Here is a 23,392-nt window from a genome sequence, read left to right on the forward strand (position 1 = left end):
CTCATTGGTTCACCAAGTTGGACTTTGGAGGTATTGGTACTTTGGTCTGTTGTGGTCTCCCTATCTGAAGCGAGTAGATGTGTGTGTTGTGTCTACACAGGGAAAGTTTTGTCACATGACACTGGTACACAACTACTCATTTATTATGATTGATATGTGGATATAGGGTTTTGTTTGTTTTTGAGACAGGCCTTGAAGCAAAAGGATGACCTTGGATTTCTGATTTTTCTGTGGTCACCTTTGGAGTGCTGGCACAAAAGGCATTGGTTTGTATGGCACTAGGAATCAAACCCAGAGCTTCATGCAGTCTAGATGAGCACTGTACTAACTGAGTTACACCCCAAGACCTGATACATTTTATTTTTTCAGATAGGATTTCTCTGTGTAGCCCTGACTACATGGAACTCACTCTGTAGAGCAAGCTGGCCTCAGACTCACAGAGACCTGCCTGCCTCTGCCTCCTGAGTGCTGGGATTAAAGGCATGAGCCACCACTGCCCCGCCCTAATACAATTTTAACCCACTAGCCTTGTGAAAATTTGTTATGTAGCAATAGGAACTCAAAAGAACAGTACCCTAGATACATGTAGGACAGCTATTTAGAAACTGGAAAAATCTATTCCTCCTCCACAGGGATTAAAATCTACAGCAGGGCTGGGGAATGTGGCTCAGTGACAAAGTACTTGCTTAGTATGTACAAGGCCCCAGTACTGCAAAATAAAAATAAGAAAAAGTTCAGGGGCTGGAGAGAGATGGCTCAGTAGTTAAGAGCATGTCCTGCTCTTGCAGGGAATCATGTTCAGTTCCCAGCACCCATATTCGGTGGTCACAATCATCTATAACTCCAGCTTCAGGGGATAAGACATCTCTGATGGGGGATGTTCTCCTGTATAGATGTTTCTCTTATTGGTTGATGAATAAAACACTGATTTGCCAATAGCCAGGCAGGAAGCATAGGCAGGGTGACCAGACCAGGAGAAGGCTGGAGAGAGGAAGGCAGAGAGAGGCCTCGAGGAGACGACATGCTGCCCAAGGGGTAACATGCCGGATTACGGGTAAGCCACAGCCTCTCGGCAATACATACATTAAGGGAAATGGGTTAATAATTAAGACAGAGCTAGCCAATAAGAAGCCTAAGGCATTGCCCAACAATTTATAAATTAATATAGAGTCCCTGTGTTTATTTGGGGCAAAGAGGCTGTGGAGCTGGGCGGTGGTGGCGCACGACTTTAATCCCAGCACTCGGGAGGCAGAGGCAGGCAGATCTCTGAGTTCAAGACCAGCCTGGTCTACAGAGTGAGTTCCAGGACAGCCTCCAAAGCCACAGAGAAACCCTGTCTCGAAACAAAACAAAACAAAACAAAAAAAAAGACAACAAAAAAGAAAAAATGGCACAAAACTGTAGCAGCCCTAAATTCTTCCCCAGGAATAGAGTTTTGTTTGTTTGTTCTATTTTTTGAGACAGGGTCTCCCATTGTAGCACAGGCTGGCCTTGAAATCAGGGTCTTTCTGCCTTATCTCAAGTGTTGAAATTTCAGGCCGAAGCCACTGCAATAAGTGTGGTTGAAGGTCTTTCTTTCTTTCTTTCTTTCTTTCTTTCTTTCTTTCTTTCTTTCTTCCTTTCTTTTGGTTTTTTTTTTTTTCGAGACAGGGTTTCTCTGTGGCTTTGGAGGCTGTCCTGGAACTCACTCTGTAGACCAGGCTGGTCTTGAACTCAGAGATCTGCCTGCCTCTGCCTCCTGAGTGCTGGGATTAAAGGTGTGTGTCCCCAACGCCTGTGGAACTTTATTGTTATTATATTTAAAGATTTTGTTCTTTGAGACAGGGTCTCACTGTATAACTCTGGCTGGTATAGAATCTGGTATTAAAGACATGCACTGCTATGCCCTACAAACACCATTAGTCTTATTGTGTGAATGTGGATACACACATATATCATGGTATGAGGATGTATGAAGTCCCCATGGGGTCCAGGGAGTGAAGTCAGATGATGAGGTTTATGTAGCAAAGCTTGCTGTTTTTTTTTAACCCACTGAGTCATATTGCCAGTTTTTAAAGTTATTTTTGTAAATCTTTGAGTATTTTGCCTGCATCTGTGTCTGTGTACCACAAGCATGCCCGGGGCCCAGAGGACAGAAGGTGGCACTGAGTCCCCTGGAACTGGAGGTACAGATTGTTGTGGGCTACCATGTTGGTGTTCCCAATCAAATCTGGGTCCTCTGGAAGAGCAGTCAGTGCTCTTAACCACTGAGCCATCTCTCCAGCACCCATTCACCCACCCCCGCTTTTTGAGGCAAATTCTTACTGTATAATGCTGCTTGACCTGAAACTTGTTATATAGTTCAAGCTGTCCTCAAACTCACAGAGATTGGCCTGCTTCTGCTTCTGGGATCCTGGGATTAAAAGTGTGAGCTGGAGGAGGGCCTAGGCCCTCCCCCAAATGATGTGACAGACTTCGATGATCCCCCATGGAAGGCCTCACCCTCCCTGGGGAGTGGATGGTAGGTGGGATGGGGGATGGGGTGGGTGAGGAGCATGGAAGGATGGGAGGGAGAGGGAACTGGGATTGATATGTAAAATAAGATTGTTTCTAAGTTAAATAAATAATAAAGTGCGAGCCACCACCGCTCCTTGCTTTATTTTTATTTTTAATTATGTGTATTTGTGTACCTGTGCATGTGAGTGCACATGTGTGCAGAATCTGAAGAGACCAGAAGAGGACATAAAATTTCCTCTAGGAACAGTTACAGGTAGCTGTGAGCCAGATGAGTCAGGCTCTGGGACAGAACTATGGTCCTCTGGCACACCAGCAAATGCTCTAAACTGCTAAGCCATCTCTCCAGTATCTGAATGTCAGCTTTTAAATCTCAAAGCTCTCCGAGAATTAGTCTTTGTGGGTCTGCCACAAAGACTGTCCCTTTCTATCATGTCACCCCCCCTTTTTTTTTAAAGATTAATTTATTATACATAGTGTTCTGCCTGCATGCATGCTTGTACACCAGAAGAGGGCACCAGATCTCATTACAGATTGTTGTGAGCCACCATGTGGTTGCTGGGAATTGAACTCAGAACTTCTGGAAGAACAGCCAGTGCTCTTAACCTCTGAGCCATCTCTCCAGCCCGTCACCCCTTTTGTAAGGAAGGGGCCAAAGTATACACCCTCTTCTCTGGAAGACAAATCTGGGTTAGTTAATAAAGGTCACATCTAACCAAGGGTGACAGGAGAAGTATATGAAAGTATAAATAAGGCCCTGATGACAGAGGGGTGTGGGTGTGCTAGGATATAAAAATCTTGGGTGGTGCACACCTGTCACCCCAGCCCTCGGGAGGAAGTATTTGAGGTCATCCTGGAATACAGGAGACCCTGTTTCAAAAAACAAAAATAAGGGGGCTGGAGAGATGGCTCAATGGTTAGGAGCACTGGTTGCTCTTCCAGAGGACCTGGGTTCAATTCCCAGCACCCACATGGCAGTTTATAACTGTCTGTAACACCAGTAAAAAACAAAACAAAACAAATAAACAAATAAACCTCTAAGTGCTGCAGAGATGCCTCAGCAGTTAGCACTGGCTGCTCTTCCAGAGGATCTGGGTTGAATTCCTGGTACCCACATAGTGCTCACAACTATCTGTAACTCCAGTTCCAGAGGATCCAATGCCTTCTTCTGGCCTCACAGGGCACCAGGTGCACACCTGGTACCCAGATGTACTCTCATTCCTAGACATTAAAAAAAAAATCGAACTCCCCAAGGATTCAAGAATGTCCTTTTTTCTTATTCTTTCCTTCCTTTAAATTCTTTAAAATTTTTGTGTATGCACGTGCCTGGCACAGCACACATGGCAAGGTCAGGGACAACTTGTGGGAATTGCTTCTCTCCTTGTACCATGGGGGTTCTGGGAATGAAATACAGGTCATCAGACATGACTGCAAACATTTTTAACCCTGGGGTCATTTCACCTGCCCTCCTGTTTTCTTCCCCTTCCTGTGTCTCTAGAGACAATCTCTACAGCTATCCTTGGATGCACATCTTCCATCTCCAAGTGCTAGGATGCTGGATTACAGGTGTGCACTGCACAGCCGACTAGGATGTGCTGAATTTTACGTCTCCCTGGGAATTAAATGCTAATTGATCTGGGATCTAAACTTAAGAGAAATTGCTTAACAGGTTGATCTGAAGACTGACAAATACACATGCAAAATTAACTAGGTATGTCCTGGATGTTGGTAATATCCAATAACAATGTTTTCTAATAATAACTAACAATTGTTATTAATGTAAGTATTTCAACTAAGAGGCGCGATTTGGGTGGAACTCAGGAGCGGATGGAGCTGGGAAAGGCGCTGAGCATGAGTGAGGACATTCCAAGGCAGGCGTGGCTTCCTGAGCCTGGGGCCAAGCCCTTCAGGAGCCTGGGGAAGGCCTGGGACCGGAAGGTGGGGGCGTGGAAGAGGACGGAAGCTCACCCCTAAAGTGTCCCCCCTCCCCTCGCCAGACCATCACGCCCCCCATAGTAGGGAGCGCCCTCTGGCGGTGGAGCAAGTTCCACCCCGCCTTCCCCATGAATGAGACGCTGCTGCTCGCTGAGCGCGAAGCCGGAAAGTAAGGTAGTGAAGGAGCCAGGACAGGACCTGGCAGCCACCACCAGACCTCTAATGGATCTTCGGGCCGCGCTGGCAGTCTGCCCCAAGGGGCCGCTGCTGTTTTGGCTTGCCTCCGCCCTTCCCTCTCTTTCCGCTTGCTCTCTCTCCCTAGGGCAGCCCCAGCATCCTAGGTGCCCTGCATACCTGCCTTGGCTATTTGTACCCTTCGCACTCTGTAATTCTTCCAGTCACAGTCCGGGCCGGGAAGCCATCTAGGCAGAGACGGAGGGAGGAGGCTGGCGGGTGGTCAGAGTCAGCCCCAAGTTACATGTGGGAAGCGGTGGCTATGACGCAAGTTTCCAGGGGGCCCGGGTAGGCTCGAAAGGGAGCGCGCCAGAGCGGCTCCGCTCCGTGCAGTGGCAATCATGAAAAAGCAAAAGCCATAAGCACGCACCCTAGGCAGTCTTCACTTTACCGCTGCAACCCCGCCCAGTGCGCGTCCCCCAGGGCAGCGGTGCGCACAGACCCTGCGCTGGGCAGTCCCCACTGGACCCTGGGCTGCACAGTCTGGGATCCCGCGCGGTGGCAGGCTTTTTTTTTTTTCCTTTCTTTTTAGCTACGCTTGCCAACCTGTCAGCTGATGGACCTCATCACCCATAGTGGCGCATGTAGCTGGGCCGCTGCTCACTCCATTCACACCGTGTCCCTCACAGCCAGCTGGCGACCGGGAACCCCTGATCCCGGGGTTAGGTCTGCAGACCCAGGTTGCAGTTGGTTGCAAGGAGCCTGCGCCCTTCTCGCCCCGGCATCCAGCCGCCCGTGGGGGGGCGCTGCAAATAGTCCTTTGTTTACATGCAATTCCTTACTCCGCGGAAGGAGGCCGGGGGAGTGCTGAGTTTTCACCAGCTGTTTCCCGCCTTGAAACAGACATCTGATCAGCTGCAAACACACACACATACACACGCCCGGGGAGGCAGGCTGGAGAGACCTCCCTCTCGCCCCTCCCGCCCACCTCCCTCCCCTCGCCGCTGCTGCCGCCGCCAGCATCTGGGACCGGCCGATTCTGCACCTCCGTCTGGCGCTGCCCTTTGATTCGGATTTCCATCTTGCATTCTCCGGCTGACCGCGAGACCTGGCTCGTGCAGAGGAGGGGGGCCTATCGCTATGGAGTATTTCATGGTGCCCACTCAGAAGGTGCCCTCTTTGCAACATTTCAGGAAAACAGAGAAAGAAGTGATAGGAGGGCTCTGTAGGTGTGTACTGCTCCTCCCCCCCAACCCCTTCTTCCCATTGCAGCCCCCGGCCGGCCAGCCCGCCCGGGCGGGTGCGCGTGTGCGCACGCATGGCCCGCGCCTCTGTCCTCGTTCGCCTTTCTTAGCCACCGGGTCGGCTGCAGTCTCGTGTGCCCGGCTCGCGCTGCCTGGGGACCCTCTTCCCTCGGAACATGGGGACCCCGAAAGGCCCTGGCCACTTTTGTCCGCTGCAGGCGGGCGAGTCGCGACGTTTGTAAATTGCAAACAGACCCACGTGGTGCTGCAGCAGTCCCGGCCATGCTTGCTGCTGGTGGCTTTCACCCCGCGCTTCCTCCTCCCCCCGCCCGCTTTGGCTTCCTTCCTTTCCCTGCTTCCTGGCGCTTTCTGGGAACCCTCTTCTAAGGAGGTTTTCGGGGGTCCAGGGCGTGCCTGAGGACAGCTACGATGCAGCCATGCTGTGGCTCCAGGCTGTGGGGGGGGAGGCGGGGAGCCGGGCGGTGTGAGCGTTTGCAGAGAGCAGGGCTGCAGCAGTGTTGGGGGCGTGCTCGCCTGGCGCTGCGGGCCGTACGTGGACCTTCAGTGGCCGCGCTGCCAGTAGAGAAGCCGCGGTCCCCCACACGTTGGCACTCACTAGCTTGCTTGCCCGCCGCCCGCACCCGGGCGCTGTTTACTAGCGAGGCCTGGACGTGACTCTGCAGCCCTCTTGGAGTAGGCGGACCTCTGCGCGCGCGGCCTCGCGGGAGCTGTAGTTCTCCATGCCGGGTCGGTGCTGCATTGTGGGACTTGTAGGCGCTTCGGGGCCACGCTTTACTTGCACAAAGCTCGGCGGTAGCCAACTGGGTGGGCTAGGCAGGCCAGGTGGGGAGGCGTTTTGGGAAAAGAGTACCTGAGCCTGCTTCTGTTCCCTGTTGCATATGGGTCTCCTCCGCAAACTTTGCGGTCCCACGTTTGTTCTCTAATCATAAATGCAAAGCGTTGGGTCTCCTGGCCGGGTGGGTGGTCGGAGGTCTTCAAACTCTCCCAAGACACCGCTTAGTGAGCTTGGCTCTACTTAGGTTGCCCCAGATCCATCCACTATCAAATCGCGGCCAACCAATGGCCGAATCACTGTGGAATCTGTTAAATGCTCATGCCTGTAACTTCTGTTGCCGGCCCTGGCATGTGTTCACTGAACCCTACAAGCCGGCTGGGTCGGGGCGGGGATGGTGGTGGTGTACGCAAGAAGAGGTTTCTCTAGCGCGCTTAAGTTTGAAACCTACGATGCCTTTCCTGCCTGCCGCGCTGCTCTAGGAGCGTAATGGCTCCCCAGGGCTGGGGCCACGTGCTCCGACACCCCAGTCAGGCAGGGCTGGGGTTGAAGGAGGAGGAGCCCACTGAGTGGCCCGAGCTGGTAGACAGCAATGCTTGTTGCTGCATAGGTATAAAATCCGGGCAGGTATCCCACCTTAATTTCACGTTGAGAGCCAGTATCTGGGGGATAGTTAGATGGCCTGCTGATGGATCTAACAGTTGGCAGCCCTCTGATTCCCCCTTCCTCACCTCAGCACTAAGACAAGGCTCACCTGGAAGGGTTCACCAGTGGCACAAAACAGCAACAACAGAGCTCTAAATATTCTGGGCACTCACTTGCTAGGGCCACTCATTGCATTGTCACAATCTTGTGAGTCGATTTATTTTCCGGTTTCCTTGTAAAGATGGATATAGAAGCTAAGAAAGAAACCAGTTAGAGCAAATGGCGCAGCCTGCTTGAGCCCTGAGTTTGCTGTAGTGCCGGCTTCTCTGAGCCGGCCTGGGTAGTGGGGAGTGAGGTTTGATCTGCTCCGAATTCCGGAGAGGTCTTTCTGGTTTTGGTCCTGCATAGGCTTGAGACAGTAGGGGCCTCTGGCTGCTATGCCTGAACCTCTGAGTGCTCTGTCCCTTTCTCCAGCGCCCCCCACCCCACTGTTGAAGGACGGCAGTAGACGCCCCCCCAGCACTGGGTGTTGTCAGGTCTAGTGATTGAAGTACCATAACTTGCCTACAGGTGTGCAGGGTCTCAGCCTGTCCTGCATTGGCTTGGTGGCTGTTCACTGGAGCCCCAGCCTCTGTGTGTGTGCGTGTCCAGCTGGAGCCACAGCTGGGAGGGCCTGTCCAGGATGGAGTGTGGGTTGGGCAGGACGTTGGGGTGGATTGACTCTGGCTTGTCTCAGGTTATTGGACTTTGCTCCACCCCTCCCTGTCTAGCTGGGTTCTCTCTGTCTGACTCCTCTGCCTCCTGGGCCGTCCAGAAGGAGCTGTATGGCACAGTGGCACACTTCGAAGTTTTGGGACCTGCTGCCTAATAGTTTTGTGAGAATTAGATATAGGAAGTGCCTACAAGGTGACGTTCAAGACTCTGAGAAGCAGGTGCATGGTGTATGTATGTGTATGTAACTGTGTGCTTGCATATGGAGGCCACAAGCACTGAGTGACTTCCTCAGTTGTCCCTGTTCAGCACCTGATGAATGGAAAAAAAAAAAAGGACATGACTGTTCCCAGGTGTGCTTGAGGAGAAGGTTAATTGTAGATATGAGGGAGAGAGTAGCCAGAGGCATCTTGAAGGGTCCAGACTGAACCAGGCCATGAGAAGGTGGGGAGGACAGGCGAGGAAGAGGAGAGAGGGAACAAAGAGGACACCTGGGAACCCAGGGACCACGAGACAAAGAGGCCGGTAGCCAAAATGGCTGAAGTTATACAGGGATCAGAGGCTGGGGGGAAGGGACGCCCAGCCCAGGGCCTGGACTGGAAAGTTTAGGGTAGGGGGTGGGGTACGCCAGCTAGGATGACTCTAACAGGTACTGAGGGATGCTGGGAGAACCTTGTGGCCAGCATCCCTTCTGATATGTTAAATAGACATCTCAGCCATTTGTCCTGAGTTTGAAATCTAACATTCCCCACCTTATTTATTTATACTTTTTATTTAATTCCTGTAAATTCCAACTTGTAAAGATGTGCATGGGTGTTTTGCCTATATGCATGTCTGTGCACCACACTGTGCCCTGCCCTCAGAGGCCAGAAGAGGGCATCAGATCCCCTGGAATTGTTGTTACAGTTGTGAGCTGCTGTGTGGGTGCTGGGACTCAAACTTGGTTCCTTTGGAATAAAAGCCAGTTTTCTCAACTGCTCTCAACCATCTCTCCAGCCCAGATGTATACCTCAGAGGATGGCCTCAAATTTGGGATCCTCCTGCCTCCTCTTTAGTATGTCCTACTGTTTGTAAACTACCACAACCTTGTTTTTTAAGAAGAGGTCTTGAACTGAACCTTGGGCTCACCAATTGGTGCCCCTGACTGGCTGTTAAGGAGTTCCAGGGATGCACCTGTCTCCACCCCACCCCCCAGCTCTGAGGTTGCAGATGCACTGTGCCCACCCAGCCTTTGTGTGAATGCATTCATGCCCTCATGGTGGAGCCATCTCCTTATCATCCCCACCCCCTTTATAAACGATAGGTTTACATTTAGTCCAGGTTGGCCTCCAACTTGATTTGTAGGCTAAGATGACCTAGAAACACCTGATCCACCAAGTGCGGGAGCTTCAAGCATGTGCTGTTACCCTAGGTATCTTATAAACCTTTTAAAAGCTCCTTTAAGGGCTGGCAAGTTGACTTTGTGAGTAAAGGTCCCTGTGGACAAGCCTAATGCCCTGAGTTTAATCCCTGAATCCTGCAGGTAGATATCTCTGAGTTTGAAGGCAGCTTGATCTACATAACAAGTTCCAGGACATCCAGAGCTACATAGAGAGATTCCATCTTAAAAGAAGAAAAAAAAAAGTATTAAGAACTTTGGCAGGGGCTGGAGAGATGGCTCAGTGGTTAAGAGCACTGGCTGCTCTTCCAGAGGACCTGGGTTCAATTTCCAGCACCCACATGGCAGCTCACAACTGTCTATAATTCTAGTTCCAGGGCATCTGACACTCTCACAAAGACATACATGCAAGCAAAAACTAAACAAACAATAAAACCCCAAAACACTAATGCACATTATGAAAATAAATTGCTTTCTTAAAAAAAAAAAAAAGAGAAATTTGGCATGTCTGGGTGGTGATGGCGTACACTTTTAATCCCAGCACTGGGGAAGCAGAAGCAGGTGGATTTCTGAGTTCCAGGCCAGCCTGATCTACAGAGCGAGTTCCAGGACAGCTAGGGCTACACAGAGAAACCCTGCTTCAACAAGAAAAAGAAAGGAAAAGAACTTAGGAATGTCAGTTTGGTCTCTGGTCATGAATTTATGAAGTACTAACTTGATGCTGCGGTAAGGACATAGCAATGACTAAATTCTGACCCGTGTCCATGGCAGTTCACCGGTTCAGGATGCTGAAGGGTTTTGCCAGCTCTTTGAGAGGCTAGGTACCTGGGTGAAAACCTCTGGGGAAACAGTTCGTTCCTTTCCTTTGGTTTCTGTTAGACTTCACCATGATCCTGTATAAGGCAGTTGGCCATTTTATGAAAGTGGGGAAAAACTGAGATGGGGAGCTTTCAGTGGCTTGGGTTCCACAGCTAGCAAGTGTCAAGGCTGGTGTTGGCGTTTGCACCCTGTGCAGGCTACTCTGTGACGGTCTGAAGTTGCTTGGGAAGAGATGCTTGTGACAGGAACTACTTGGTCATGGTATGTCCTTGGTCAAGGGGAGGGTGGACAGGTTGGTCAGGGGCTGTCGGGGCTGTAGAGGCAGTGGCCTGTGATGGAGGTGGGAGGGTCATCTCTCTCTCTTTCTCTCCTGGGTTTGGGAGAGTTCCCATGTAGCCTTTCCTGCCTTTGATTGTGGATGCTGGGTGTTTTACGGATGCTAAGTGTGTTTGGGCTGTGTGAAAAGAAAGTGGTTGGTGACCAGTTAGATGGTGATGGGGATACTTGGCCTTAGGCTAGGCAGGATGATAGGGGTACAGATGTGAACCACCACCTGCCTCCTGCTCTGGAGCATCTGGTTAGGGTGCTGCCATTCTTCAGTAGGGATAGTGGTCCTGCTCTGAGAACTCATGGCTGGGTGGCCTAACTCTGTTTCTTGGCCATCGACCCAGTGACTCATTCCTGAAGCCAAGCAACCTTGATTAGTAGCAATCTCGCCGCCATCACAGGCCAGAGCCACCCCATGCCAGTGGTCTCAGCAATATTTACTGCTTACCGAGGGGGTTCCTGAAGTTCATTTTTTTGGGGGGTAGGGTGGGACTTTTCCATGTGATTACTCACTGAATTTGCTTTTGCAAGAAAGAGCTGTCAGGAACTTCAGAAATACACAAGAAAATCTTTTTTCTGGTGCTGTAGTACCTGGAAGTGATGGGGCGGGGTCAGTGATCGGCATAGCTGATCCTCATTGCACCATCATAATTCTGGGTCAGCTCACATTCTACCCACTAGAGCACCTAGCTAGCTTGCTTACATTCCTCCAGTTATAACTGCTGGTCAGCATGCAGTCCGTTAAGTATCAGCTGGAGCTTTCCCGGCTGTTTGAATGAGGCATTGGGGTAGTCCCAAATCCCCATGCAGAATTGTAGCTTTGGAAGGACAGGTTCTTTCCTCAAAGCTAAGTCCAGGAATGACCATGTTAACTAGCAATTGGTTCTGGAGCAAAGGAGGCTGTGTGGAAGATTTTGAGGAATTGGTTGAGTGACCTGCTCACTGTCTGGTACCCACGGTCTCTTCATTGTGGGAGTTCTGTGATGGAGCCTTTCAGGACTGGGGCTTCCCAGTTAGTGCATGTCCTGGGGGATGGCGGAAGCTGAGGTCAGCCCTCAGGGCTGCAGTTCCAAGGGTGCTGAGTTGATAGGAACTGCAGGGGCTGCTTGGAGCAGTACCCTGACCTGCCAGCCCACAGGTATGACCTAGGGTGAGTCTTTACTTTCAGGTCAGTCACACACACTTAGTTGTGCAGCCTCTGATTATGTATGAGCACACCCAGTTGTGGGAGCCAGCTCTGCCCTGTTCTGGCTGTCTGCACAGCACAGAGCCGTATCTGGTTCACTGCTGCAGCAAAAGCCCGTAATCCCAGCTCTAGGAAGGCAGAGGCAGCGTGAGTTCGAGGCCAGCCTGGTCTACAGAGCGAGTTCCAGGACAGCCAAGGCTACACAGAGAAACCTTGTCTTGAAAACAAAACAAAACAACAACAACAAAAAAACCCCAAAGCAACAACAACAACAAAACAAAACAAAACAGTGAAACCTTGTCGCAAACAAGAGCAGCAACAACAAGAAGAGTTAGCACAGTAACTCCATGGAGCCTGACCCTCCTTCCTGGGGAAGCTGGCCATTAGTTTATGAGATGGTATAGAGTGTGTTCTGCCCTACTATGGGTCCCAATGCCACCTTTCAACCTGGTCCCTTCCTCCTTTTCACCTGGGAATCAAGTGCCCTTAGCCTACTTACTGGTTCTTTGAAACTCCAGGGTCTTATTATATAGCACAGATTGTTCTTGAAAGTGGGTCCTCTTGCCTCTGCCTAGTCTTAGTATTAAAGATGTCTTTTTTTCCTTTTTCTTTTTCTTTTCATGGAGTTCTGGGGATTAAACCTAGGACTTTTAACTGAACCACAGACTTAACCCTGTTTATTTATTTTAAAAAATATACATGTGTATTCTCAGGCCCTTAAGACAGGCTAGCCTTCAGGGTAGCCTGGGGGTGGTTAGAAGCTGTTTTGAGGCCTGTCTTAGGTCAGTTGTAGCCTTTGGGGTATCACCAGCAGGGCCCAGAGTGTGGGTGATGGGTTGTTGGGGGGACTCTTCATCAATCCTAGGGTGGAGTGGGTTATAATCACTGGGTAGCTAGCTTTCTGTGACTTTTCATGTATGTATGCATGCATGTATAGATAGTTATTTATATTGTTTATGTGTTGGGCGCCAGGTTGTTGGTTCCCTGGAGTTGCAGTTACAAGCCGTTTTGAGTTGCCTGATGTTGGTTCTGGGAACCAAACTGAGGTCCTTGAGAAGAGCAGCAGGAACTCTTAGGTTAGGTGTTTAGCTCTCTCTCCAGCTCCCGATCTCCACCAACTACTTTTTAAAAAAGATTTATTTATTTATTATGAATACAACATCCTGGCTCCACGTCTGTCTGCATGCCAAAAGAGAGCACCAGATCTCATTACAGATGGTTGTGAGCCACCATGTGGTTGCTGGGAATTGAACTCAGGACCTCTGGAAGAGCGGTCAGTGCTCTTAACCTCTGAGCCATCTCTCCAGCCCCCCACCAACCACTTTTAAATTTTGAGAAGGGGGTCTCATGTAGTCAGCCTGGGCTGACTTTGAACTTGCTATGTGGTTGAGGATGGTCTTGAACTTAACCTTCTGCCCTTGCCTCCCAAGTGCTGGTATTACTGGCATGTTGCTACGCGGTGCCCAGCGTCTCATCTCTTTCTTGTTTGTTCTTTTTGAAGTCTTCCTCTGTAACCCAGGCTGGCCTCGAAACTCCCCCCTTCCAGTTTTAGCCTCCTAAGTGCTGAAATTACAGGTGTGTGCCACCATATCCTTTCTGTCCCTTCTTGTCCCCAAAGACCTGTGGTGGTCACCTACTTACCGCAGGGCGTTCATCTTACGGGGCCTACTGGCTCCAGAGGAGGCGTGTTCAGGCCAGACTCCAAGGCCTGAGGAGCATCGCCCGCTTGTCCTGCTCTGTCTGAGTCCTTGTCTCCTTCCCGATGCCCCATTGCTCTCCTTTTGGGGCTGGGGGAAGGGAGGCACCCTGGTCTGAAGCAAGGAAGTTGCACCTCTAGCTATTCCAGCCTAAGCTCTGAGTAGGGAAGTCACGTTTATCAAGTGGGAGACCTGGGCTCCTTAAGGTCCTATGGGACATGTACCAGGAAGAAGAGGTCATATATATACTCTGGGTGGTAAGTGATTCTGGACTTTTGGGCCCTGAATGAAGGGACCCAGCTTAATGAAGTGGAATGGGGCATGCTTTGCCTCCAAGCCCCCTGCGGTGGCCAATAGGGAACTGATTCCCAGCTGTCCATCCTTTCTTCTGGGAGAGGAAGCTGAGGCCCTGGAAGGGGCAGGGATGCTCCCAGGGTCCTTCAGGGGGCTAAGGCAGGACAGATGGGATAGGCTGGGTGGGGCTGGACAGGCTTCAGCTGTTCCCAGCTGTTGCAGATGTGTTCCCTCCTGAGCTGCCGTGCAGCCCCAGCCCGCTTTTCCCTGGGGATAGAGGCAGGAGCCAGCTCACTGCAAGATAGTTAGATCTTGCACGCCCTTGACCTCAGACTCCACATCAGTGAGGTGAGAGGTGTCAGAGGCCTCTTTTCCCAGACCCATGGGTATATGCTTCCTTGGCTGTAGCCTGGAACAGGTCACCCTGGGAGGCCCCCTCAGGAAGAGGCCAGGGCTGTGGCTTTGGGTGGGGCCGAAGGCCTCTGCTGAGAGCACAGCATCTGGAAGCCATCAGGCCAGGGGCTGGGGGGGGGGGAGTTGCAGGGGAGGGCTGAGGGGGGCATACCTCCTCCAGGCCACACACAGGCCCACCCCTTGGGAGCAGTGGCGCTGGCCCTCCACTGCTGGCTGCCTTCTTTCTCACCCTGCTGGTTAGCTGGTCCCTCCGCCACATGCAGTGCCATCCTCCACAGCGTGCTGGGAGCCTCACTTTTTTTATGCAGAGTGAATCTGCCTCAGAGTGGGTCAGGTTAAAGCAGAACTCTCTGTCCCACGGGGTGGTTGGCCCTGTGTCCCATCTGGAGTGACTGCTGTCTGTCTTGTCCTTTATATAATCTTAGCTCATAGTGGCTGGGATGGTGGCTTTAGGCTTCTGGCTGGAAACAACTGTGCCAGTGGACAGGGTGAGGGGTGTCTTCTCCAGACTGTGGTGACAAAGTATGAACTATTGAAGGAGGTGGTCCAGATCCACAGCAAGGAGCTCAAAGTACCCCAAGAGCAGGTGTCTCTGGCTGCTGTCTGGGGTCCTCTTGCATTAGAATCGCAGGGATTAGCCACGCAGGTTTCTGGGCCTTCCCTGCCTAGCTAGGTAGATACTGGAATGGCATAGTTGTGAACCTTTATATTTCAATTCCCAGGCACTGCTAAGAATGTCTTCTAGAGGAGAGAATTCTGGAAGAGAAGTCAGGGAAGGGATGGGTTCTTAGTACACCACCTGTGTCCACAGGCAGCCCACTGGGTATCCCAGGGTGCACACAACCCTGCGTCATCTGCGGGGTAGGCCTGCCAGAGTTCCTCAGGCAGTTTGTAGTAGGGAAGTGATGCAGGTTATACTCAGGGCCCTCTGGTGACATCCACCCCGAATCTCCTGTTCTCCCCGGCAGCCTTGCCAACATTCCACTGACCCCTGAGACCCAGCGGGACCAGGAGAGGCGGATTCGGCGGGAGATTGCCAACAGCAACGAGCGGAGGCGCATGCAGAGTATCAACGCAGGCTTCCAGTCCCTCAAGACCCTCATCCCCCACACGGATGGAGAGAAACTCAGCAAGGTGGGCAAGAGCAGGGAGGGCTTCCTGGAGGAGGCGCCGTGCCCTCATGGGCGAGGACTGTCAGTCTGATTCTTTCCCTCCTTCTCTCAGGCAGCCATTCTCCAGCAGACGGCAGAGTACATCTTCTCTCTCGAGCAGGAGAAGACTAGACTCCTGCAGCAGAATACACAGCTCAAGCGTTTCATCCAGGTACCAGATGGAGAATCCTCCCAGCAGTACCCTGCCTCCCGCTTCTGTGTGTGCGTACCCTAACCAAGCCACTAGCTTGGGATGCGGGCATGGCTGTCAGCCTGTCTTGCCCACAGAACCTGCCTACTTCTTGACCGGGCCTGTCTCTTCATCTGTGAAGAACAGTGGGGCAGGCTCTGGAGGAAGCAGGTGACCGTTCTAGAAAGCAAGTTCATTCTTCCGTGCCTGGCGTTTGGCTGCTTGGTGGATGGGCAGAATGGATTCCCCAGTATGAGTCCACCTGTCTTGGGTAGCTTTGAAGGGCTTGCCGTAGAGCCCCATGACCTGAATATGTTATGGTTCTATCAGCTCACTCACCAACCTCTTGGGGTCCCCAGGAGCTGAGCGGCTCATCCCCCAAGCGGCGTCGGGCAGAAGATAAGGACGAGGGCATTGGCTCACCCGACATCTGGGAGGATGAGAAGGCTGAGGACCTCAGGAGGGAGATGATTGAGCTCCGGCAGCAACTGGACAAGGAGCGCTCTGTGCGGATGATGCTGGAGGAGCAGGTGAGGCAGCGCCCTCTGCTGGCCTGTGTGATGCGTAGGCATAGAGGATGGATTCTGTAGCCTTTTCTGTCCTGTTTCTTCCTTCAAGTATTTTGCAACAGTGTCTGGCCTAGGAGTAGGCACTGCTCTCCAGAGTCTCCATTTGCATAGGAGTGAAAAGCATTAGTCAAGAGTTCTATCTTTTTTTAGTATCTTTATTTTATGCATATGAGTGATCTGTCTTCACGCACACCAGAAGAGGGAATCAGATCCTGCTACAGATGGTTGTGAGCCACCATGTGGTTGCTGGGAATTGAACCCAGGTCCTCTGGAAGAGCAGCCAGTGCTCTTAACTGCTGAGCCATTTCCCCAGCCCCCTCTTTTTTTCTTGTTTTGTTTTTTTCAAGACAGGGTTTCTCTGTGTAGCCCTGTCTGTCCTGGAACTCACTCTGTAGACCAGGCTGGCTTAGAACTCATAGAGGGCCGGGCGTTGGTGGCGCACGCCTTTAATCTCAGCACTTGGGAGGCAGAGGCAGGCGGATCTCTGTGAGTTCGAGGCCAGCTTGGTCTACAGAGCGAGTTCCAGGACAGCCTCCAAAGCCACAGAGAAACCCTGTCTCAAAAAAACCAAAAAAAAAAAAAAAAAAAAAAAAAAAGAATTCATAGAGGTCCGCCTGCCTCTCCCTCCCCAGTGCTGGGATTAAAGGTGTGTGCCACCTGGCAAAGCTTCCTTCCTTCCTTCCTTCCTTCCTTCCTTCCTTCCTTCCTTCCTTCCTTCCTTCCTTCCTTCCTTCCTTCCTTCCTTCCTGGTGTTAGAATGCAACAGAGGCCTGGGTCGTTTAGCTCATTTATGAGTGCTTGGTATGTAAGTTCTGAGTGCACCCCCAGCATGCACACTCAAAACACTGCATCCAGGAAAGACTGCACGGTTCTGTGGCGCCACGAAGGGTTTGACCTGGCTTCCCAGGGTGTGCTCCATGGCTTCTATAAGGAGACTGGCCACCAGGCAAGAAGGGAGAAGGTGGGAACAGTAGAGACAGAAGTTTAGAGGTGAAGTGGAGAGAGCCTTTGGTCTGTCCTGAAGGGGGCGCTCTCTGCTAGGGTTTTAGTTTAGGGTGGCCCTGTGCCCAGGATTGAGGTTTTAGTGAGAGAGTGGCCTTTGCGGCAGGTGGAGCAGGTGTGGCCCTGCCCCACCTCTGAGCGCTGTGCTGTTCCCCTTACAGGTGCGTTCCCTTGAGGCCCACATGTACCCGGAAAAACTCAAGGTGATCGCGCAGCAGGTGCAGCTGCAGCAGCAGCAGGAGCAGGTGCGGTTGCTGCACCAGGAGAAGCTGGAGCGGGAACAGCAGCACCTGCGGACCCAGGTGAGCGGGAGATCCAGGCGGGGCCCTCACCGGCTGAGTCCGGGACCTCAGAATCTGAAGTCAGGTCTCAGACTACATAGGTGCAGACAGCAATGCAGGCGTGCTGGGCTTTAGGTATCTTGAGAGCATTAGAGCAAAGAAGCGATTCCTGAATCCTCAAAGCGGCCCTTTGAAGCTTGGGCTGTTGTAGTGTTTTATTACTGTGGAAAATGAGCCAGAGAAAGGTCAGAAAACTGCCCAGGGGATTTGAACCCTCTGTCTTAATCCAGGAATTGTAATTGTGTGCTCTCCTCTTCCTCCTCTTCCTCTTCTTCCTCCTCCTCTTTTTTTTTTTGTGTGGTGGTGGGCCTTCCGCATGTCAGGCAAACATTCTACCACTGAGCTACATCCCAGCACCAGACTATGCTCCTTTTTGTCTGTTTTGAGACAGGATCTCACTCTGTAGACCAGGCTATCCTTGAACTCAGCGATCTGCCTGCTTCTGCCTCCCAAGTGCTGGGATTAAAAGCTTGCGCTACCACGCCCAGCCAGGGTGTAAACCCTTGAACAGGTATTTACTAAGTCCCGAAGTGCTTCTTCACACGGGGATGACAAGGGACCGGAGGTCTGGGGTACACAGACCTGCTTGCTGGGCTGCCATTCCTTTTTGGTAGTGTCAGAGGGGAATGGTGGGTTGTGAATTGGTGGCCCCCTCTGCTGGTCAGTGTAACAAACACAGAAATAATTATTTTATAAAGAGAAAAAGGGTATTTTGGCTCAAGTTTGGAAGACTTCAGACTATGATTGATTGGACCCATGGTGAAGTGATGATATATCATGGCAGGAACAAAACTACTCACCTCATGGCTAGAAAACTAAAGAGAGAAAAAGAGAAAGAAGCAGGGTCCCTGTTGTCCCCTTGGAAGATGTGCCGGCCCAGTTAACTGAAGAACTTCTACTCAGCTCCATTATTCTTAATTACTTTGTCTCTTCCTTCCTTCCTTCCTTCCTTCCTTCCTTCCTTCCTTCCTTCCTTCCTTCCTTCCTTCCTTCCTTCCTTCCTTCCTTCCTTCCTTCCTTCTTTCCTTCCTTCTTTCCTTCCTTCCTTCCTTCCTTCCTCCCTCCCTCGCTTCCTTCCTTCCTGTCCCTCCCCTTTTATTCCTCCCCCTCAGTCTCTGTCCTTTCTTCTGAGACAGGATAGAGCCCTGTGTAGTAGCCCTGGCTGTCCTAGAACTCACTTTGTAGACCAGGCTAGCCTTGAATCCCACCTGCCTCCTCTGCATCCCAAGTGCTGGGATTAAAGGTGTGCTCCACCACTGCCTGCCACTAGGCTCTGTTATTATTATTTTATTTATTTATTTTGGTTTTTGAGACAGGGTTTCTCTGTATTGTTTTGGAGGCTGTCCTGGAACTCGCTCTGTAGACCAGGCTGGCCTCAAACTCACAGAGATTCGCCTGCCTCTGCCTCCCCTGGGAGTAAAGGCGTGCACCACCAACGCCTGGCAGACTCCATTATTATTATTTTATTCTCTTAAGATAGGGCCTTGAGCTCACTACCTATCCCAGAGTGGCCTTGAATTTGTCATCGTCCCGTGACTGCAGATGTACACCACCACACTCAGCTTAGGCTCTCCTTAAGGTCTCTACCTTCTAATACTGCCATACCAACGACCAAGCCTTTCTGTGGGCTCCGGGGGACATTTAAAATCTACATGAGCAGATGCCCTGTGTGGCAGGAGGTGGTGGTGGGTGGGAGAGAAACTGAGGGCTTCTGTCTTGCAGCTTCTGCCCGCGCCAGCCCCGACGCACCACCCCACAGTGATTGTGCCTGCACCGGTCCCCCCTTCCTCCCACCACATCAATGTGGTCACCATGGGTCCCTCCTCAGTCATCAATTCTGTTTCCACGTCCCGGCAAAATCTGGACACCATTGTGCAGGTATTTGGGCTCGGGGGAGGGTGGCTTGTGGGAGTTGACTCTTGGGGTAAGCTTTTTACTGGGGACTGGGCAATGGGAGATGGAATGAAAGCAAGATGGGACTTATGGAGGAGCAGCAGCAATCTGGATGCCTGGATAGGTCCCTTTCCCTGTGCCCTGGGAAAAAGATTTTTTTAAATTAAAAATTATTATGTGTGTGTGCACACGTGTGCCATGGAACCTATGTAGTGATCAGAGGACAGACAGCTTGGAGGAACAGGCTCTCTCCAACCTGTCGGACTCAGGGGTTAGGAGGCTTATGCATTCAGGTTTATAAGGCTTGGTGACAAGTGCCTTTGCCAACTGAATCACCTTGCAGGCCCTAAGAGGCGTCTGCACTCAGAGCTTCCTGGTGGTAAGTTTTAGTTCAGCTTGTGAATCAGTCTAGAACTCTCTTACCTTTATGGCTCTTTTCTTTCTTTCTTTGTATATATTGTGATATATATTTGTATGTGTGTGTAGGTGTGTGGGTGTAGGTGCACATTTGGGTGGAAACAGGATGTCAGGTTTGTAGTATTGTTCCTTAGGAGCTTCCACTATGGTTTGGTTTGGTTTTCTTCTTCCTTTTCTCCTTCTGTCATCCCCCCCCCTTTGCAGGGTTTCTCTGTGTAGTCCTGGCTGTCCTGGAACTCTGTAGACCAAGCTGGCCTCAAACTCAGAGATCTGCCTGCCTCTGCCTCCTGAGTGCTGGGATTAAAGGCGTGCATCACCACTGCCTGTTTCTTTGAATTTTGAGATTAGAATTGAATCATTTTCATCTTCCCTTTCTCTCTCTAAATTCATATACTACTCTTTGTTTTCTTTCAAATTCATGGCTTCTTTTTCTCCTTTATTGTTATTACATACATATAGGTTGATGTACATATTTCCTAAGTACACAGTACACCTTACTCAGTCTCGAGGAAGATACTTGTATATATGTTTTCAGGCTGACCACTTATTTGGTATTGGACAACCAATTGGTGTGTGCTCTTCTGGAGAGACCGTTTCTCCTGCTGTTAGCATCCTTAGTTGTCTGTGGGTTTGTGTAGAGTTGAGGCCTCGTAGGCTCTTGCTCATCCACTTTGGCATGTCTATTGGTGTCGTCTTTTTTTGTGTAGAGTTGAGGCCTCGTAGGCTCTTGCTCATCCACTTTGGCATGTCTATTGGTGTCGTCTTTTTTCAGCTCATGACTGCGTAGTCATGTTGATGAGGCTTCACAGCAAGCTCCCTGACCCTCTGACTTGTACAGTCTTTCCCTCCCCTTTTCTGCAGTGGTCCCCGAGCCTTAGGTTTGGGAAGTTTTATTGTAGATGCATCCTTTGGGAATAGCTCCACAATCTGCGTTTTCATTGATTGTGATTTTTTTTTTTCAAGACAGATTTTCTCTGTTTAACCCTAGCTGGTTAGAACTCACTGTGTAGACCAGGCTGGACTGGGAACTCACAGAGACCCACCTGCCTATGCCTCCCGAGTGCTGGGATTAAAGGTGTGTACCACCATGCCTGGAGATTGGTTTTTTACAACACTCTCTATCAGTTGCAGAGAAGTTTCCTTGATGATAGTGGGTTAGACTCTAGAGAAAGATGTCCACTGTTTTATTTTTAAGAAAAGATTTTTATATATCTCTGTGTGTGTGTGTGTGTGTATTTATAACATGCATGAAAGATGTCTACTATATTTTTTGAGCAAATATCTTCTCTATGAGATGCATGTGCGTGCCCATACACAGACACACAGACACACACACACACACACACACACACACACACACACACACACACACACACACACGATGCTCCTAATGTTTCATTTATGAGGATTCACATTATTGACCTCAAAATGTCTTTGTCTCTCTGTTGTTTTTTTGTTGTTGTTGGTTTTGTTTTGGGTTTGGTTTCTGTATTTATTTATTTTATAATTTTGAGATATTTGTGTCCAAGGAGAAGCCACTCTTATTTTGTTAAGAAAGTGGGGGTGGGGATCCAAAGGACCAAGAACTTGCTGGAGTTTGTTGCTCACCAATTAGGATGAGCTACAGTGAACCTTAGGGATCTTTCTGACTCTGCTCCCCCCACCCCACATTACAGGTTCATGGTACCATGCCTGTCTTTAGTGAATCTGGGGACTGAACCCGTGCCCTCATGCTTAAAGGCAAGCACTGTGCAGACTTAATTACCCTCTCCAGCCCAGGCCTGCTACCAGTGCAGCGCAGTGAGCAAAAATACTCAATTAGTTGATAAATAGTATAGTAAAACAACCCAGAAGGCAGAACCAAGGGAAAAAGCGAATAGACTATCAATCCTGGAACTTTCATTGCATATATGCCCAGCAAACTGAGTAATGCAGCCAATAGCAAAGACCTTTACTGAGTTAATGGACTTCAAGATATATAAACATGAGCTGTGCTTGTCATTTTTTTTAAAGATTTCATTTTATTATTAGCCTATGTGTATGAGTGTTTTGCTTGCATTTATGTCTGTTGTGGTGCCCTCAGAGGGCAGAAGAGGGTGGGTATGAGGTCTCCTGTTACTAGAGTTACAGAGTTTGTGAGTCACCATGTGGGTGTTGGGAATCGATCCCAGGACCTCTGGAAGAGCAGCCAGTGCTCTTAACCCCTGAGCCATCTCTCCAGCCCCTGTGCTTGTCGTTTCTAACATCTAGGGCTATGGTTTTCTGGAAGCCAGGCCCTTCAACCCCCTGCCAGCTTTGAAGAGTTCTGGGGTACGTGTTTTGGGGGCAGATAGCAGCTGGCTGAAGGTCCCCACTCTTAGCTGGCCAGCCTGGTCTCCTCAGCTAAGTCTCCTAATCGACTGTCCCTTTCTGTCCAGGCAATCCAGCACATTGAGGGCACCCAGGACAAGCAGGAGCTGGAGGAGGAACAGAGGCGAGCGGTTATCGTCAAGTCTGTCCGCAGCTGCCCAGAGGCACCCACCTCCGATACCGCCTCCGACTCCGAGGCCTCGGACAGCGACGCCATGGACCAGAGCCGGGAGGAACCTTTAGGGGATGGGGAGCTTCCCTGACCACCCCCCAGCCCTCCTCTCCCTCTGGGGGTCAGAGGGGGCCGGGGTAACGACAGGGAGAAACATGGGTGAATGAGTGAGAAATTTTTACAAAATTATGATGTCATTTGGGTCTCTTTTATGACCTCTTTTTCAATACTGTAAGTCGACCTTTGATCGAAGCCATCCAAGCCCAGGTCCCGGGTTTGGGGTGGCATAGCACGTGTGGGAGCATTGGGACTCCAGGGCTGGGCCTCGGCCCTGGGGCCGGGGAAGCTGACACTGAGGTGCCGGGCCTCTCTCCGCCAAAAAGCTTTTCTTGTTTGTTTGTTTGTTTTCCTTCCATTTAAACGTGTTTTTAAGAACAGGGAAAATCAAACAAAACCCCAAGGTATTCCTCCCTCCCCAGAGCCAGCCGGAGACGGTCAGTCTTCAGCCCCTTCCCTCCTCTATTGGGTTTTCCTTTTTCCTCTTTTAAGCACTTACATGGGTTGGGGGTCAGGCTGGGTTGGGGCTTTCTGGGGACCCGGGAGTCTACATTGTTTCTGGGTTGGGGTTCGCTGCTGCCATTCTCCCTCTCCCCCTCCCTCCCCACCTCAGCACCAGAATTGGCCACACTCTCCACTTCCACCTTTCCCTCCAGGGTTCCCACCATTGACCCGAAAAATGTCTTCGTCTCTCTTTTTGTTTTGTTCGTTGTTGGTTTTATTTTGGTTTTGGTTTCTGTAATTTTTTTTGATTTTTCTTTTATCCTTTTTTTTTAAAAAATAATTTTGAGGTCTTTGTGTCCAGGGAGAAGCTATTATATTTTGTTAAGAAAGTGGGGGTAGGGAACAAAATACCAAGAGGCCATTGTGCCTTTGTAAAGAAACAAAATAAAATTTGTACTTTGTTTTGTAGTTTTGTATTTCTTGAGGATATACTGTTGTGGGAACCTAGCTTGGGCTGCTTGGCCTGCACAGAGGGTTGTGACTGAACATAATGCACCCCTCAGCTGTGTGTGAAGTTGCAGTGAGGAGTCTGGGGTCTTCAGTCCACCGGCTGTCTTGGAATACTCTTCAACAATGGGATGTGTGCTGGGGTGGAGACAGTGGCTCCCGACGCCCTCCAACCACCGCGGGAGGGAAG

At 50.6% G+C, this 23,392-nt stretch overlaps 1 protein-coding gene across 4 annotated transcripts; it reads left to right on the top strand.

The window, feature by feature from the left end:
- The first annotated feature begins 4,509 nt into the window (after positions 1-4,509).
- Positions 4,510-23,163, top strand: Tfap4 (transcription factor AP-4). Of its 4 annotated transcripts, none has more exons than XM_040748153.1 (7): positions 4,510-4,602; positions 15,079-15,244; positions 15,335-15,433; positions 15,811-15,981; positions 17,184-17,324; positions 19,086-19,241; positions 22,091-23,163. In XM_040748153.1, exons 2-7 carry the CDS (start codon positions 15,170-15,172, stop codon positions 22,283-22,285), a joined length of 837 nt encoding a protein of 278 aa, XP_040604087.1. In that variant the 5' UTR covers positions 4,510-4,602; positions 15,079-15,169; the 3' UTR covers positions 22,286-23,163. The 4 variants fall into 4 exon arrangements, with proteins under 4 accessions (XP_040604087.1, XP_040604085.1, XP_040604086.1 ...); XM_040748151.1 differs by lacking the exon at positions 4,510-4,602 and adding an exon at positions 5,389-5,831; XM_040748152.1 differs by lacking the exon at positions 4,510-4,602 and adding an exon at positions 5,394-5,772.
- The last annotated feature ends 229 nt before the right edge of the window (positions 23,164-23,392 follow it).

Source organism: Mesocricetus auratus, unplaced genomic scaffold (genome assembly GCF_017639785.1).
Source record: "Mesocricetus auratus isolate SY011 unplaced genomic scaffold, BCM_Maur_2.0 Super-Scaffold_100007, whole genome shotgun sequence".
NCBI lineage: Eukaryota > Metazoa > Chordata > Mammalia > Rodentia > Cricetidae > Mesocricetus > Mesocricetus auratus.

Bases quoted from the DNA above. Each gene is read 5' to 3' on its own strand.
- Tfap4 (XM_040748151.1), top strand. From the start codon at position 5,743: ATGGAGTATTTCATGGTGCCCACTCAGAAGGTGCCCTCTTTGCAACAT. The intron at 15,434-15,810 runs GTACCAGATGGA...TGGGGTCCCCAG, and splicing joins AGCTCAAGCGTTTCATCCAG to GAGCTGAGCGGCTCATCCCC. The intron at 17,325-19,085 runs GTGAGCGGGAGA...TCTGTCTTGCAG, and splicing joins AGCAGCACCTGCGGACCCAG to CTTCTGCCCGCGCCAGCCCC.